General features: G+C 37.1%; 1 protein-coding gene across 1 annotated transcript; it reads right to left on the reverse strand.

Moving 5' to 3' along the window:
- Positions 1–967: 967 nt before the first annotated feature.
- Positions 968–17,768, reverse strand: sh3yl1 (SH3 and SYLF domain containing 1). Its single transcript, XM_037696320.1, has 12 exons — positions 17,664–17,768; positions 9,184–9,294; positions 8,985–9,098; positions 6,854–6,918; positions 6,666–6,778; positions 5,224–5,352; positions 5,003–5,147; positions 3,563–3,644; positions 3,430–3,480; positions 1,959–1,991; positions 1,581–1,613; positions 968–1,195 (listed from the first exon to the last, which is right to left on the reverse strand). Coding segments are annotated over exons 1-12 (1,083 nt in total). The 5' UTR covers positions 17,665–17,768; the 3' UTR covers positions 968–989.
- Positions 17,769–18,841: the final 1,073 nt, after the last annotated feature.

Consider the following 18,841-nt stretch of genomic DNA (forward strand, 5'->3'; position numbering starts at 1 on the left):
AAGGTACCTTTAAGCAGCAACTTCAAATCATTTCTGATGACGACTCAAAAGGAACAAATGCAGCAAAGTTATTTATGAATCTGATTTATTAAAGAACCACACACCACATACAGAAACATTTAAAAAAAATAATAAAATATGACCTGCCCTGCTGCCATCTGAATTGCACAGAAGAATTTCTATAAAAACAAGTTTTGCTTTTTGACTGCAGGCGACTTTAAAAAGTAGAAACTGTAACAAAACCGTTTACATGAACCAACAATGGAAAAATAAAAACGTTTCACCTAAATTCTCAAATACACACGTGACTTTCATAAAATCACTTTGAGCCCCGTGACTTGTAGTTTTAAGATAAAAACAGTAACGCGGTGCCTACCATCATCATACCCTTCAAAACACCGAGGTGAAATATTTAACACATTTCAAAGCTAAACGTTCAAGTTTGTGTCAGATTAATTCCTCCCACCAAGAAGAAAAAACAAAGACAAATTCAGATTATGGGATTAAAAATCTCAAAACGTGAGTGCATTGAAAAAAAAAAAAATCTAATCAAACCATGTAAGTGTAAACTGATAAGTATTGACCTGTAGATGTGCGTTGTTTTACAGTTCTGATGTTCTTTAAGAGTTCTTAACACTTGTCAAAGTTTTCAATCAAGTACAACTTTCTAATATTCTCTTGTCCAGCCATTTAGATTAAAACCCAGGATTAGAACATTTCCACCAAAAAACTAATAAAACCCCCATGCTGCAACAATCAAATTTAGCATTGTGTGTGTGTTGGATGATCAAAACCTAAAAATTTAAGTGAGGGTAAAATTGTAAAAAAAAATAATTTTACTGAAAAGATTTTTATGCAACAGTTTAAAAAATTAGCCTGCAGCCATCCAGATATTTGTATAACTAGTTTGTTGCCCACAGCCGTTGTTCCTTTGACTTTTTTTTAAGATTTCAAATGCAGTGTAGCATCCTGACCACCAGAGGGCGCCATTAGAACGTGACAAAGTTGGCAGGAAAAATTCCCACCCGCCCATCTGCCGTTCGTCCCTCCCACCAGTCGTATTGAGACTCCGTCTTTGTGATGACCGTGATCCGGTCACCCGGTTCAAAGCTCAGGTCACCCGCCTGCTGCCCTGTGAACGGATGAGTTGCCGTGACAACCAGCTGCCCAGTGGCCCCGCCCACAGAGCCTTCATCTAAAGACGAAAATAAATAAATAAATAAAACAAACACTTTAGAATAGATTTGAAGGTTTTAAAACAAGTACCCATTAGTAATATAGACCAATTTAATTTTAATGCGCTTATTCAGTTTTGTTTTGATAAATTGCTACAAAAACCGCTTTTAAAAGCAAATTTTGCTTTGCAGAACATAAGTTTCAAACATCTTCACATGTTGAAAATTTATATTATACGACTTAAATTGAATTTGCAATAAACAAATTTGTGTTTCAGTTTCAGACATTTAAGATGAAACTTTTGAGCCATTTCAAAGTCCTGATGAGAAATCAAACCAACTCGTTTATAACGCGTAAAAATAACGAGTAGCTAAACTGTTAGATGGGAGTCTGAACAGTCTTACCGTAACTCGGAGGGTTGCTGGAGTCAAACTGACCTGAGCACAAGAAAAATATCCAGTAAAAAAATGTAGAAATAATCTCATTAACCACCTTTTTCCAAATATGCTCCATAATTTAACATTTAAGTTATTAAACTAAAGCAGATTGCCGTTTTTTGGCGGGAAGAAAAAAAGTTGCACAAACGTTTTGTTTGTGGTAGAAATGTAGGAAGATTTAGCCAACAACAATTTATGGATCATTTCATTACGCAACAGAGTTAAAAATATAATTTTTTTTTTTTTTTTTTAATTGTGACCAATACCATGCTAAATAAATCTATAAAAATGCTAATCTTACATTCATACATTTTACTCTGTAAATGTATATTTAAACATTCATACTGTAGCTTGGAGGGTTGCTGGAGACACACCGATCTAGAAATGGGGGAAAAAATAATAAAAATAAAAAAAGTCAGTAAAATGATGCGGAGAACATAAATTTGTGACCAGTGTTTTCTCCATTACTTGACTAGTGAAAATACAAAGTCAACATTCGACAATAAGACAAAGTCAAAGCAGAACAGAAAGGTGAAACATTTTCGTTTAGCTCCGCCTTCTTTTACAAAAGTTAATACGCAACTACCCAGACACATTTGTCTAAATAAAGTGGCCAGCTGTGTTTTTATTCAGGGATACTTTAGATGTTTTAGGCAATAAATAAATTTTATTCATGTTATTGCTCTCCTCACATTTATCAGTTTGGTAAAATAATTTGTTTCAAAATTCAGTAGTCCCTCGGTACTTCGCGGTTTGACTTTCGCGTTTTTGCCCCATTGCGGGTTTTCAAAGTAAGATTGAACGAGAGTAAAAAATAAATAAATTGTACAGAACACTTGATTGTCAACTTTAATATTACTCACGTGATTGGGACAGTACTGACACTGTACAGTAAAGTTAATGAAATTTAATACTTTGGACAGGCGCCACCATCTTGTAGTTCTCTCAACAAGCTTACAATGTAGCCCCACTCATAAGGCCTACATTTCCCAGAAGCCAACAGTGCCCCGCCCAGAAGCCCCTTTGCTTTCTACTGAAATACTAGAGGGAAAATTCGGACAAAGTTCAGTCCTTCATTCAGCAACTTCTTCGCCCAGCGGATGCAGAGAGCTGAACAGAACCCACCGAGCAGAACCGGACCTCCAGACCCATTGGTGAGTCTTGAGCTTGTAGTTCCCATGAGGAACTTTGAGCGGGGACAAGCTGGCTAGTAAAATTCACATACACAGTACTATACGCCTGTTGTTAAAATGACATATGTTGGAGTTTAGAACATTGCAAGAGTGTGGGAAGAATACACAGACAGGCATTTTCACTTATTGGGGGGGTGGTGTCTGGAATGCAACCTCACAACAAACAAGGGACTAATGTACCTGTAGTCATTTTGGATTGTAGAGCTGTGAACACTAGACGGCGCTGCAGCCTAAATAAGAGTGATTTAACAGATTCTGAGTTTTCTGTTACTTCTGACATCAGATTTTTTCTGTAAACCTTCTTTAAATCTAATTTAATAATTGACCACATGAAAGACAGATTTGTCCCCACAGAGAAGTCCTTGAGTCAGTCTGTCCTCAGCCATGCACAGCAGCAGGATTATAAATGCATCGATCCCAGCTGCTCCATCAAGGTCACAGGCTGACAACAGATCCCATTAATTAAAAAAAAACAAAAAAAAAAACACAAAAACTAAACAATCATTTGTTTTTTCTTCTGTGAGAAACGGCTCTTCCATAATGTTCTGAGCTCCTGAACCCACAAACTTAATCTGATCAACAAAACAGCCTTAAAGAAAAACGGGAAGGAGAAGACAACTTACTTGAAGTTTCAGACTTGAAGGCAGAGACACTTGGGTAGAGATTCTTCTTTCCTGCTCACAGTCAAAAACATACACAGTAAGCAAACATAAAAAAAAACCCAAAAAACAAGTGAAAACACTTTCAGGTTTTTACCAGAACTTGCTGCAGGTTGCTGATAGCTGGACGGTGATCTCTGCTGGGATGGAGGTGGAGGTCTGGATGGAGCAGCTAAGGACTGCAGACAAACATTTAACACTAAAAATCAGATACAGCCACAAATGAGTTTTAATCTGGTCTCTCTTGGAAATGAGTGCCCAAGGCTCAATGGGATTACAATGCATAAAAAAAAAAACAGGCCTAAATTAGAAGCAGAAGAGACACATTCGATGAATTGGGTTTAAACAGAAATTACTACAAAATTTAGGAAATTCGCTAAAAGAAAAAAAAAAACAAAAAAAAAACTGAAATTAGCAGAAATTAGCTGAAAAAGCCAAAAGAAGCTCAAAAATACCAGAAGGAAGATAATAGAGTTGAAATGAGCCAAAAATGTGATATTAGCTGAAAAAGCTACATTTAGCACAAAAAACCACTAAATGGTTAAAAAGCTGAAAGGAGCATAAACTGAGATCAGTGGAAAGAAGTCAGACTGAAAGTAGCAGAAACAAAACAAAAAAAATAAAATTATCAATTTCTCCTGGGAATTGTGTCAAACAAGGAAAAAGCTTTGTCTATCGCACAATCGGTACAATGATAAAGCTTATTCAGATTCTGAAAACTGCTTAAATTTGCTTTAAAAAAAGTAGCTGAAGAGGTTGAACAAGTTTAACTTAAAATGCAGAACACATTTGTGGAAAGAAGCAGAAATGAGCACAGAAAAGTGTGCTAACTTCAGCTTTTTTCAGATAATTTCCAAAGAAATGGCTGAAAAGTAGCTAAAAAAGGCAGAAAGAAGCTAAAATTACAAGTGGAGAGAACAGTTTTGCTGAATTAGGCTGAAAAAAAGTTGAAGTGTAAATTTCATTCAACCTTTATCTAAAAAAAAAAAAAAAAAAAAAAAGTTTAAATTAGAATAAAAAGGAGCTATATAGTAGCTGAAATTAAAAACAAAAGCTCATACTTGCAGAAATAAGCCAGAAGGAGCATAAGCTGAAATTAGCAGAAAAGCAAAAAATGTTGCAGTTATGAAAAAGATTCTGAAAGGAGCTCATAACAGCTGAAATTAGCTGAAAGTAGCTCAAAAATATTTAAATTTGCACAAGGTAGCTGAAAGAAGCTGAAGCACAACAAAATGTGAAAGCAGTAAAGAGGTTGTTAACGCATCTAAAGAGTTGAAGGATGTAAGATTAACTCAGTTCATTTTCGGGGGGGGAGACTAAATATTTCAATACGCTAAAGTTGCACCAATGCAAAAAAAGTCACAGGATTGTTCTGAAAGAGCTGAACGTTTTGATTTAAGATTTGTTGAAATAGCTTAAACTGTCCGAAGAGAACTGCGCCGAAAAAACGTAAAGAAAAATGGATCACAATATTGTGAATGCTTCATAAATATTCACACTATCAATTTATTTTTACACCCATGCTTTTGATCTGTACCTTAGCACGCAGGTTCTTGTTGGTCCAGTCGGTGGTGTAGGCCTCAGTGTAGAGGTCCAGAATGTGGTAAAGGTCACAACAATCTCCAGGAGGCTCAACGTCACCCATCAAAATGGCCGACGCCCTGATATCTCTGCCATAGAACCTGCAAACAAAAACACTATGAAAACAGCACTAAGGCAGAAGAGACGGCCGTGCGTAGGTTTGTCCTTCTTCCTTACTTGCGGTTGGTTTCTTTGCGTTCGATCAGGTAGGACCCTTCCAGAGAAATCCCTGCAAACAAACCTCTGGACCTGCAGTAGGTGAAGACGGCGGCTGTGCTGCGCAGGGCGACGTCAGCCTCCAGGTTCCTGAAAATCAACGGGACACATCAACTTTAACAATTGACATTTCCTGTAAACTCTGGTGTCTCGACGATGTCGAAATAAAGATTGGACCACAACAAATAAATCTTAGCTCAGTATCTGTAAAACTTGAGTTGTACTCATTCATGTTGACAACGTCCATTACCGTATTTTTCGGACCATAAGGCGCATTAAGAGACAAAAAGTCAGATAAGTCGAATTTTATTCAACTCATTCACAATAACTCAACATTGTTCAGTTGTACAACATAACACAATACACTCATTACAAAATACACATTTGAGTACTGTGTACCACAAAAATCGGTTTAAGGTCAGTAAGCACAACCAGAATACATAAGGCACATCTGATGAGGCTCACTGTCGATTTGAGAAGCAAATTTTAAAAGTGCACCTTATGGTCTGAAAAATACAGCAGCTGCGGAAGCCATCTTGAATTAAAATGATTATGGTGGATTTACATTTAACATTTACTTTTGAGAGTTTCATTTAAAATAAAATGAAAGAGTTTAGTGATTCATGATATTTTGCTAACAGATAAATGAACACAGGCCATTACATCACCTGCCCTTGATAGAGGCAGGAAATAACCAGAGAAAACAAAAAAAAAAGGTCACAGGACGACATGAGAAAATTAAAATTTAAAGATGTCAAATTAACAAATTGTCATAACAACTTGACACAAAAAAAAAAAAAAAAAAAAAATAATAATTAAAAAAAAAAAAACCACCCACCAACAACAGTCTGAATAAATAAAAAAAGCTGAGCACCAAAAGATGACCTGAAAGAAGAGCAAAAACAAAACACTGTGGAAAAGAAAATTAAAACAAACAAAAAAAGGGACATTACATTTACAATATAAATAAAAATGAAGCTAAAATTGACTGCGGGGGAAAAGAAACAAAGAGGCAAATCATAGTGATCTAATTTTTTTTTTTTTAAAAGCAGTCGTTTTAATTTAAATATCCGTCTACACTCTCACCTGCTGGAAGACAAGAATTGAATCAGCTTTTATATTCTGCAGCTGATTTAAAGAAAATCTCCTGCTCGGGTTAAACAGGCCACGCCCACAAACACCTGCGCAACCTGTCGAGCCGTCCTGACAACACAGACATTCTACTGAGATGATCCCGAGTCGTGAATCACAGCTGACGTTTCTCACAAGCAGGCTGGTCAAGTTTAGGTCTCAACAAACGATCAAACGGCTCGTCAATTAAAATTTCAGGCACATTTACCTACAATTCACATCTAAAGTAAACTGAAGCTTTTCGGCTGCAGACAGACGAAGCAGGAACTCACCTGCCCATAGGTCCCACTGCGACGGTGCAGTTCCCCCCCAGCGTCAGGTTACCGCCCTTCGTGAACGCATCGATCGCCCTCCGCTGATTCAGGATGATGACCAGGTCCGACACCTGAATACAGCGGGATGCTTTCAAGGACCGTTTGAAAAATCATCCAAGTTTTATTTTTATTAAAGCTCGACTTACCTCCACCCCGATCTCGAAGCCTCCACCCAGACCAGCAATACCGATGGCTGAAGGGGCAGACCAACCTGAACACACCGCACACATTAAATCATCCCAACAGTGTTCTGGTTTAAAGAGATGCATGCCATTAGCTTTGATTACCCCAGTTAGACCTAGACTGTAAAAGATAGAACTATGAAGGCAGTAGATCATGATGTGAACTGTTCCTTTAACGAACACACTGAAGTGCAGCACTGGCTGAACACAACCCTGAACACTGGTACCTGGTGCCTACTAGCAACACTAGTTCATGAACATCAAACCTTGAAGGGGCAGAGGGAGTTCAGGTCACCCGTGTTTGTTTTCATGGCAATGCAACAAGTGCAAAAAGAACCAGAAAAGCCACTGTGTGTGTGTGTGTGTGTGTGTGTGTGGGTGGGGGGGATGATAGATACCACCACCAACTAACTTCTACGTAGACCTGTCATGATAAATTTTGCTGGGCGATTAATTGTCTCAGAAATTACTGCGATAAACGATAATCTTGTTTAAAAATTTGATCATTAGCAATTGTCAAATTTAAGAAGAAATGTTGGTTAATGTTTTGCATGTAGTCCCTTTTTTGACCACTGGATAGCAGTACAAGACTGAACCAAAGGATGGATAGTGAGGGAGCGAGCAGAGTGTCCAAGAAAATTGGGAGGGAGGCCTTTTGAAGTGACATGGGCTGTCTCTCCTGCCTTTAATTGGTTCTAAAAATGGCGGACACTGTGTGGTTTGACCTCTTTAGCATAGCATTTTTCACACAAAGCATTTACTAAAAATAAAAGTAAACAAGTTCTCAGCTTTTTTTTTGCAGAGGAAAAAGAACTTTACACGAAGGCACGGGTTTCAACCGTGAATTTTGGAGCTTCAACAAGACCGAGGTTACCTGAGCATATCTGCCAGGTTGATGCCGAAGGTTGAAATTATGATCCCATGATCTGTTGGCACTTGGACTATGTGTTGGTAATGACTCGCCACCACACCAAACTTTAGCTCAATATCTATAAAAACTGACTTGGGAGTCATTTTTATGATTGCTATGGTCGATTAGCAGCAACAGCCATCTTGTATCGCGTTCCAAAAGTCTAGTTGTGGATGATTAGGTGTTTCATTGAAATTTGTGTTCGTAAATAAAAACAAGGTTTTTGTTGACCATGCTATACCCACCTCAGCAGCTATCCCCACATTTATGATTTAATTTGCTAAAAACAAACAAACAAACAAAAAAAAAAACCTTTAGAAATGAAGTTAAGCAGATTTGGACCAGTTTTTCCAATGTGTATTAAATCCAAGAAACTTGTGGCACATGTTTTTGCATTGTGTTCAAAACTCCCGCACCAGGACTGCAAGCCTCTGACTCACAAGTTGACCATTACCACAAACGTCACAACATCTTTTAGAAACTCCCTCATAAATGCTGTTCAACCCCCTTCACGCTAGACAGACGACAAAATAACCAGACATGACCTCAAGGTTGAGATGGGGAAAACAAAAAAAAAAAACATGAAATCAAGTCAAACCATGGTGACTATATTGTGACAAAGATATTAAAAATAAACATGGGCAATAAATAAATAAATAAAAAAATAAATAAAAAAAAAGATCCTATAGCAAAATGTCATTGAAAAGAAGTGACCAGCCATGACAAAAATGTCAAGATGGCAAGACGCTGCAGTACGAGAGATCAGATAACCCAATGACAAATTGTGATGGGAAGAAACTGAGAAAACAGACAATGTGAAGTCCATATGATAAGACGCTTGAGCAAAATGACATTTAACGACGACAAGTCTTAATGTCAAGTTAATTATGAAAAGCAACAACAAAAAGCTGTGATGACAGGTAGACAAGAAAAGGCAAGCAAGCCAAAGAAAGATGATCAGACTAAAAAGAAACGAACAATACTTCCAATAAAATGACCAAATATGAAGAGGGAGTACTGGGAGAAATTAATATGAATGGCAAAAATCATATACAACTGCGGTTGCAAAGTGCAGAAAAATTTGGGTAAATTTCTGAAAACGTTACATGGGTATCAACTAGACATCAGGTACAATTTAAACAGTACGACATTCAAACATAACTTTTACTCAAACCAGGGCCTTACGTCGATCATGGAGTCTGGCAATGACGATGCCGCTCCCTCCTCTGGCCGTCACCATGAAGCCAGCCCTGATGACGGAGATAATGGCCAAACCCTCGGCCTTCGCTATGACATGAGCTACAACACGGAAAACACACTCAATGACTCCTCAACAACCATTTACAAAAAAGGTTACGAGTTCAGCTTTCGGTGTGATTCTTACGAGGGATGAGTTTGTCCGGTCCAGTCCTGTGGGTGATTTGAGTGAAGTCCCTCAGGATCTTGGCAGCCTTCTTGGCCTCAGCCTTCAGGTTGGATGGGAGCGGGTTACTCACTGCAAACAACATTTACAGCACTTAAGAAAAAAAAAAGTATTGTTTAAAGACGCTTCTGTTGGCCTGTCAGTCAAAAGGAGTCGGCACAGCGATCAACAAGCTCCTCGTTTCCATAACTGGATTTGATCTCGTCTCCAACTGTGGCAACAGAAACTTCCAGGAGTTCTTTTAACTTGCTTGTTTGTTTATTCTGATTTACAACGTAAACACTGGTTACGGCTACAGTTTGCATGCCATCTTTATCAGTAATGTTATCTTCTTGCTGCTGAAATGCAAATTTAAACTAATTTGTCACGTTACTTTCCAGAGAAAGGTGCCATCAGCCAAACTGTCACCAGACTTAAAGCAGATTGAAGCACCGATTCGGATTCCGGCAGATCCTGATCACCCCCTCCATGGCGAGTTCATGTTGCTTCCGTCTGGACGCAGGTATCTGCTGCCCAGATGTACAGGTCCTTCTCAAAAAATTAGCATATTGTGATAAAGGTCATTATTTTCCATAATGTAATGATAAAAATTAAACTTTCATATCAGATTCATTGCACACCAACTGAAATATTTCAGGTCTTGAATTGTTTTAATACTGATGATTATGGCATACAGCTCATGAAAACCCAAAATGTCTGTCCCAAAAAAAAAATTAGCATATCATGAAAAGGTTCTCTAAACAAGCTATTAACCTAACCATCTGAATCAACGACGTAACTCTAAACACCTGCAAAAGATTCTTGAGGCTTTTAAAAACTCCCAGCCTTGTTCATTACTCAAAATCGCAATCATGGGTAAGACTGCCGACCTGTATCAATGAGAGAAGCGGAACAAGAATCAATGTTAAAACGGGGACAGAATCAACTATAGATATAACAATAGTGTCGAATGATATTGCTGGTATCTGTGAGTGGTCAGTTGATAAAGAAAATACAGTAGGCAGTGATCATTATCCTATAACTATAAGGGTAGGAATAATAGGAAATAAATATAAAAATAGGAGGGGAAAGATTGAACTTTAATAAGGCAGATTGGAGTAAGTTTAGGTATTTAAGTGAAATGTATTTAAATAAGGTAGATTTTAATATGAATATAAATGAAGTAAATGAGAGTATATCAAAGATAATAATGGAAGCTGCAGAAAATTCTATAAAAAAAGTCAGGGAGTAATAATGATAAGAAAAAGGTGCCATGGTGGACTAGTGAGTGTAAAGATGCAATTAAATTAAGAAATAAAGCCTTGAAGGTATTAAAACGTAACCCAATTTATTTGAACTTAATTGAGTATAAAAGGAAGCAAGCACTAGTAAGGAGGATTATAAAGACAGCTAAGAGAGATTATTGGAGAAATTTTTGTAGTACAATAGGAAGAGATACAAAAATTGAGAAGATTTGGAAAATAATTAAAAAAATGAATGGAGTTAAAAGAGAATTTGATTATCCTGTATTAAAAGTTGAGAATGAGGATATAATTAGCCAATACCTCAGCTTTATCCTCATCCCTAAAGTATTTAGTAAGATATATAGTACAAATAATGTTAGCGAGGAGGGAAGAAAAGGAAGAGAATGTACTGTCCTTAAGTATAAAAATTTAATGGAGAGTGAGGAAGATACAAATAATTTTTTGAACGTGGAGTTTACCAAAGTGGAATTAAATAAAGTGCTTAAAAATACCAAAAACACGGCGCCAGGTAAAGATAAAATTTGGTATAGAATGATAAACCAACTAAGTGAGAAGTCAAAAATGATAATATTGACATTGTTTAATAAAATATGGGAGGAGGGGAAATTGCCAGAGTTATTGAAGGAATCTCTTATTGTACCAATAGCTAAACCAGGAAAAGATCATTCAAAACCAGAAAGTTATAGGCCAATAGCATTAACTTCAAATTTATGCAAGATAATGGAAAAAATGATTAATAGTAGATTAGTGTATTATTTGAATAAAAAGGGATATATCTCTAATTATCAAAGTGGTTTTCGGAAAGGTAGGAGTACTAATGACGCAATGTTATGCTTAGAGCATGAAGTAAGAAGAGCACAAGTAAACAAGGAAAGTGTAGTGGCAGTATTTTTTGATATTGAAAAAGCGTATGATATGATGTGGGTAGAGGGTTTATTAATTAAATTATACAAATTAGGGATACAAGGGAAAATATATGAATGGATTAAAGACTTTTTAACAAACAGAAAATTACAAGTAAGAATAGGGGAGGTAGTTTCAGATAAATATGTAGTGGAAAATGGCACACCGCAGGGGAGTATAATAAGTCCATTATTGTTTTCGATTATGATAAATGACATATTTGTAGATATTGGAAAGGACATGGGCTGTTCACTCTTTGCAGATGATGGAGCTATTTGGAAAAGAGGAAAGAATGTGGAGTTTATAGTTAAAAAAATGCAACAGGCTATTATTAATATAGAGTTGTGGGCAAGGCAATGGGGATTCAAATTCTCAGTGGACAAAACGAAGGTAATTATATTTTCAAAAAAACAAAAAACAAATAAGATAATAGAATTAAAATTATATAATCAAAAAATCGAACAGGTAAAGAGTATAAAATTCTTAGGTTTGTGGTTTGATGAAAAATTAAAGTGGAATATTCACATCCAAAAGATTGTCGATAAATGTAAGAGAAAGTTGAATATATTAAGTTGAATATATTAAGATGTTTGGTGGGTAATGATTGGGGAGCAGAGAGACAATCGTTACAGCAGATATATATGGGGATAATTAGATCTGACATTGATTATGGATGCTTAGTGTACAGTTCAGCAGCCAAAACTCATTTGGATAAATTAGACAGTATTCAACATCAAGCACTAAGATTATGTACTGGAGCATTCAAAACAACACCAACGGCAGCATTAGAAGTAGAAACGGGGGAAATGCCACTAGATTTAAGGAGGACTAAGTTAGGAATTAATTACTGGTTAAATTTGATGGGCAATAAGGAAGGACATCCAACTCAGGAAATTCTAAAACCATGTTGGGAAAAAGAAAAGAAAGAGATGAGAAGTTATGGATGGAAAATTGAAAAGGACTTAAAGGAACTAAAAGTGGACACTTTAGAAATTAGTCAATCAGATCCAATATCAGTTATACCACCCTGGATTCTACCAGAAACTATAGTAGATTTATCAATAATGGCAAAGAAACAGGAAAAATCACATGTAATAGATAGGTTTGCAGTGCAATTGCATTTAAATAGTTATTATGGACATGTTCAAATTTATACAGATGCATCAAAAATTGACGGAAGAATAGGAATAGCATTTACAATCCCAGAATTCAATGTGAATATAGGGAAGCGAGTCACGGATAGGCTATCAATTTATACAGGAGAATTGTTAGCAATACTTTTGGCATTACAATGGATAGAGGATGTAAAACCATTGCAAGCAATAATTTGCTCAGATTCAAGTTCAGCTTTGATAAGTATAAAATATAATAAACACAGATAGTAGGATGGATATCTTATTAGAAATATATCATACTCTGTTTAGAATACAAAATATGGGGTTAGTAGTGATATTTGTGTGGGTTCCAGCACATATAGGGTTAGTAGGAAATGAGAAGGCTGATAAAACGGCAAAGAAGGCAACACATAATCCTATTAGTTTCACAGTTAGGATGAGTAACTCTGAAGGGAAAAGTAAAGTCAAAGAAGAACTGAAGAAAATATGGCAGAGAAGGTGGGACGAAGGATTAACAGGAAGGTGGTTTTATAAAATTCAGAAGGCTGTGGGAAGGAAAAGAAGAAGAAGGAGAAGTAGGAAAGAATAATAACAAGGTTAAGGTTCGGTCATACAGGGCTTAATTATTCGCTTTTTAAAATACAGAAGCATAAAAATGGAAAATGTGAGTATTGTGAGAAGTTTGAAACAATAGAACATGTTATTTTAGAGTGTTGTAAATATGAAGAAGAGAGAACATGCATGTTGAAGGAGTGCGAAGGTAGTAAAGAAAAGTTTAATTTAATAGAATTTGTGAGGAGAGATCTGGGAAGTAGACATATTCAAATAATTATTCGGTATCTTAAAAAAACAAAGTTATTCCATAGAATCTGAGTAGAGAAAGATATACAACTATATGCAAGTTAGGTTATATAAGTAAGTGTGTATGTTTAATCAGGAATTAATGGAGGGATTAGGTAGAAAACGAAAGTATATAGACCATTTCGAACCACACTCCATACCGGTAAGTGGCGGTAATGCTACTTAAAGTTTTTTGCCAACCGCCAATAAAAACCAAGAAGAAGAAGAAGAAGAAGACTGCCGACCTGACTGCTGTCCAGAAGGCCATCATTGACACCCTCAAGCAAGAGGGTAAGACACAGAAAGAAATTGCTGAACGAATAGGCTGTTCCCAGAGTGCTGTATCAAGGCACCTCAGTGGGAAGTCTGTGGGAAGGGAAAAGTGTGGCAGAAAACGCTGCACAACGAGAAGAGGTGACCGGACCCTGAGGAGGATTGTGGAGAAGGGCCGATTCCAGACCTTGGGGGACCTGCGGAAGCAGTGGACTGAGTCTGGAGTAGAAACATCCAGAGCAACCGTGCACAGGCATGTGCAGGAAAAGGGCTACAGGTGCCACATTCCCCAGGTCAAGCCACTTTTGAACCAGAAACAGCGGCAGAAGCACCTGACCTGGGCTACAGAGAAGCAGCACTGGACTGTTGCTCAGTGGTCCAAAGTGCTTTTTTCGGATGAAAGCAAATTTTGCATGTCATTCGGAAATCAAGGTGCCAGAGTCTGGAGGAAGACTGGGGAGAAGGAAATGCCAAAATGCCAGAAGTCCAGTGTGAAGCACCCACAGTCAGTGATGGTCTGGGGTGCCATGTCCGCTGCTGGTGTTGGTCCACTGTGTTTTATCAAGCGCAGAGTCAATGCAGCTAGCTATCAGGAGATTTTGGAGCACTTCATGCTTCCATCTGCTGAAAAGCTTTACGGAGATGAAGATTTCATTTTTCAGCACGACCTGGCACCTGCTCACAGTGCCCAAACCACCGGTAAATGGTTTACTGACCATGGTATTACTGTGCTCAATTGGCCTGACAACTCTCCTGACCTGAACCCCATAGAGAACCTGTGGGATATTGTGAAGAGAAAGTTGAGAGACGCAAGACCCAACACTCTGGATGAGCTTAAGGCCGCTATCGAAGCATCCTGGGCCTCCATAACACCTCAGCAGTGCCACAGGCTGATTGCCTCCATGCCACGCCACATTGAAGCAGTCATTCATGCAAAAGGATTCCCGACCAAGTTTTGAGTGCATAACTGAACATGATTATTTGAAGGTTGGCGTTTTTTCTATTAAAAACACTTGTCTTTCATTGGTGGGATGAAATATGCTAATTTTTTGGGACAGGCATTTTGGGTTTTCATGAGCTGTATGCCATAATCATCAGTATTAAAACAAAGACCTGAAATATTTCAGTTGGTGTGCAATGAATCTGAAATATATGAAAGTTTCATTTTTATCATTACATTATGGAAAATAATGACCTTTATCACAATATGCTAATTTTTTGAGAAGGACCTGTAGGATGAACAGAGTAAAAAAAAAAAATACTCATTCACCCCTATAGCAATCGGGCTTCTCAACGAACAGCGATGATTTCTGTATTGTCATTTTAATGCCTCAATGTCTCGTCTAGTATGGATGTTTTGTGTGCTTACTAACTGTTGAACAAATTCTCACTTGGAGATAAAAGATTCTTGAACTTGAAGAATCATCAACATGGCAATGGTAAAACACAAAAATACAGCTGGACATTTGTATCAACTGGCCAAAATGAGAATGTATAAAGAAAACAAGAGAACTAAGAACAGATCCCTGAGGAACTCCACAGGTCAGAGAAAGTGCCACTGGGTCTTTGTTTGAAAAATAAGACTTAAACTGCTTAACTACAACAGAAATCCCATCATTGTAGCCGGTCAATAAGATCAGCCTGATCAATAATGTCAGGCAGCAAGCAGCTCAATTTAAAAAAAAAAAAAAAAAAAAAAAAAAAGGATTCTTGAGATTGTAATTTACATTTTATGTTCATATGACACATCAAGTTTTATTTTTTCTAGTTGCCGTTTGTCTACAATCTGAATTTTTTTAAATAAACCATTCAGTTATGACAAACTTATGTTGTGCATGTTCTAAGGCACAAAAATAAAAATATACATTTTTAAGAGTTTGTATTCAGATTCTTGATGTATATAGAGTTGTTCAAGTTGAAATGGTATTTGTGAGGACAATGTAGCAAACGGAGGACCCGGGACCAAAAAAAAAGAAAGGAAAAAAAAAAAAAAAAAAAAAAAAAAAAAAAGCTATGAATTTAGAGAAGTCCGGTCAAGATGAGAACGTGGGACGTTCCGCTCTGTACAAAGTTTTCTTCTCCGCACATCTAACTAGGACGGATTGTCTGAAAGACAATATATAGAACAACTATGGAGTCTTGATTCCATCCAGCCATCCATTATCTTTTACTCGCTTCTTCCTTTTCGGGTCATGGGGGTCACTGCTGGTGCCCATGTCCAGCCATCACTGTGAGAGAGGCAGGGTACAGCTGGACAGATCTCCAGTCCATTGCAGGGACATCGAGACAAACAAGCATTTCACTCTCACTCACATCTAGGGACAGTTTAGAGTTACCAATCAACCTAACATGCATGTTATTAGTATGTGGGAAGAAACCGCATTACCCGGAACAAACATGCGAACTCCACCCAGAAAGACCCCCCTGGCCGGGATTGGATCCAGCGACCTTCTCGCCGATAGCCGGCGGTACCAACTGCGCCACCTGTCTGACACCTTAACATGGCAATTTAATTTATTTGAGCTAGTTACTTCCTAAAAAAGGCTAAATGACAAATCTCAGGCCTCTGAGCCCAAACACAGATTACAGCTAACGAGAGGAAGAAGCGGTCAGAATCCACGGAGCATGTTTCATCATTTAATTCGTCGCTACAAAAGTCGTTTTAATGGTTACACCGAAGTTATACAATTATTAAAATATCAAAAACGTATTAAACGCAATTAAAATATTTAAGCATCTAGTGTCAATACATTTTTTAAAAGTATTAATATTTTTAAGTAGGCCACTTCTAAAAACACCATTTCCCTTCCTTGTTTATTATTTTGCACATCTGTTGCTGTGACTTGCGTCCGTCTTATGGCAAGCCATTTTAACATAAAAATCCATTACTCTATCTGTAGTTATATTCTAGATATCTAAAAATAGAATGACATTTTTAAGATATCTTGAATTAAGAAATTACGCATAGGACCCTTGGCTGCCATTTAGCTGTTCAAACAGTTGCCTGCAGAATTTTGGGTGGCTGCAATGGCGCGAGCAGTTCTGGATAAATTTGTCAGAAAATGCCACAATATAAATTTCATGTCGCGCACGAGCTGCCGCGCTCAAAATCCTGTTAACACGAGCGCTTGTGCTGGACTGACCTGACATTGCAGACCACTGACTAATGCTAAAATGCTTTTTGATTTTTCCCGCCAAAATGCTACGTAACTGACGTTTTGACTGGTCAAAATAATTATTCTAGAGATCTTCATCATTCTGACTAGTCAAAATTAATTCAAGATCTTAAATAGAAAAGCTGTCTACATTAAAAAAAAATATTCAAGATACTTTGAATTCATTTGGGGACATCTTAAAATGAATTTTGATTAGTCATAAAGTACAGTTCTAGATATCTCCAAGTTAATTTTGCCTAGTCGTTATTTGCCGTCAAGATATCTGCAATTTAATTTGCGTTAGTCAAATCCTTACGGGATATCTAAAAATACATTTAAGATATCTTGAACAATTATGTAATTTAAGATCTTTAATTGTCATTATGACTAGTCAGAACAAAAGGATATCTTGAGAGCAAATAATGAGTCAAAATTAACTTGAGATATCTAGAACTGTATTTTTGACTAGTCAAAAATTCATTTTAAGATATCTTGAATTGAAGTCTCCATTGAACTTAATGGTAAATCTGACGTCATTTATACTAGTCAGAATATAATTAGATATCTCAAATAAGTATTTTGACTAGTAAAAACCAATATGTCTAGTCATATAATCAATTTCAGATATGTGGAATGAAAGTGTGGTGAATCAGATTTTATGTTATTGCCACAGTCTTTCTGAAGGGACCCAAACCACAGTTTAGACACCAGCTGACTAAATTAACTTTATAGAAATAAAAAAGGCCGAACGGAACCTTTTGTTTTCATCCTGCTGGTGCAGTTGAGTCAATTAATCCCAGCAGGATCGACTGAAACCCGCAGGTGGAACACACGGAAACCGGAAGTAGACCATAAACAGCGGAGCAGAAAGAGTGGGACACACTTTAAGACGAGGCTTTTCTTCAACTTACTTTTTTTTTCTTAATCTTTCGTCCTATCTTCGGTGGTCATGTACCTGCTGACAGGTGAACTGCGAGGCGTCCTCTTCACTTCCACCTCACCTAACTGCGACAGCCGGAAATGGCGCAATGTAAAGTACGTCAGAGACGCAGTAAGTGGAAACACCTGTATAGGCGGAGGCGCTCATTAACACAGGTGCTGCCTGCTAATGGGACCGTGTTGCCATGGAGACAGCCGCCGCGCGCTGAAGCTTCCTCAAAACACGGTCCCACTGAAACAATCCGCCAAAACTGTTTTCATGTTTTGGTCATTTTTTTTTTTTTTTTTTTTTTTAAACTAACAGACTGACACACTTTTTTTTGTTGTTGTTGCTGTTTTAAAGTTTTTGAGCTGTGAATTTACCGTCAGGACGATGATGGAAGGGTTTAATCAGCGTGTGGCACTTTATTTAGTTTAAATTTATTTTCTGTTTAAAACGGAATTAAAACGCTGGCCATTCACACTTGTGATCCATTTCTCTTCCGTACGTTTTTCGGCATCTTTCTTGTTGCACAATTTTTGTGCTATTTCATCAAATCATAAATCAAAACATTCAGCTCGTTCAGAAGAAGAGTGCTATGACTTTGGTATTGGTGCAACTTTAGCTTTTTAAAATATTTAGCCTTTTCTGCCACTTTTTTTTTCCTGATAGGAAATGAACTGAGTTTGTTTTACATTTAGATCTGTTTACAATATTTTACTGCTGCTTTCATGTTTTGTTCTGGTTCAGCTTTCTTTCAGCTTCTTTGTGCAAATTTAACAATTTTTCAGCTACTTTCAGCTAAATCAGCTGTTTGTTCAGCTTTGTGCTCATTTCAGGTTATTTCTGCTAACTACAATGTGGCTCTAATTTTTGTTCTGTTAAAACCAGCTTTTTATGCTTCTTTCAGCTTTTTATGCTATTTTAGCTATTATTTAGTCATTGTTATGCTAATTTTAGCTTTTTCAGCTTATTCCACATCTTTTGCACTCATTTCAACTTTTTTCACCCAAATTCAACAAAAATGTGCTCTCTCCACTTCCTCTTGGTAACTTAAGCTGCTTTCAACTATTATAGCTACTTTCCAGCTGTTTTTTTGCTCATTTAAAGATATTTCAGATAATTTTCACTTTTTTGTGCTCATTTTGGCTAATTGGACAAATGTGTTCT

The sequence above is a fragment of the Nematolebias whitei genome, chromosome 23 (assembly GCF_014905685.2).
Source record: "Nematolebias whitei isolate Nwh7 chromosome 23, NemWhi1, whole genome shotgun sequence".
Taxonomy (NCBI): domain Eukaryota; kingdom Metazoa; phylum Chordata; class Actinopteri; order Cyprinodontiformes; family Rivulidae; genus Nematolebias; species Nematolebias whitei.

Excerpts from the sequence above, each read along its gene's own strand:
- sh3yl1 (XM_037696320.1), bottom strand. Across the intron at positions 5,353-6,665 it reads GCAGTGGGACCTATGGGCAG|GAACCTGGAGGCTGACGTCG; the intron begins GTGAGTTCCTGC and ends GTTGATTTTCAG. Across the intron at positions 1,992-3,429 it reads CTTCAAGTCTGAAACTTCAA|ATCGGTGTGTCTCCAGCAAC; the intron begins GTAAGTTGTCTT and ends CCCCATTTCTAG.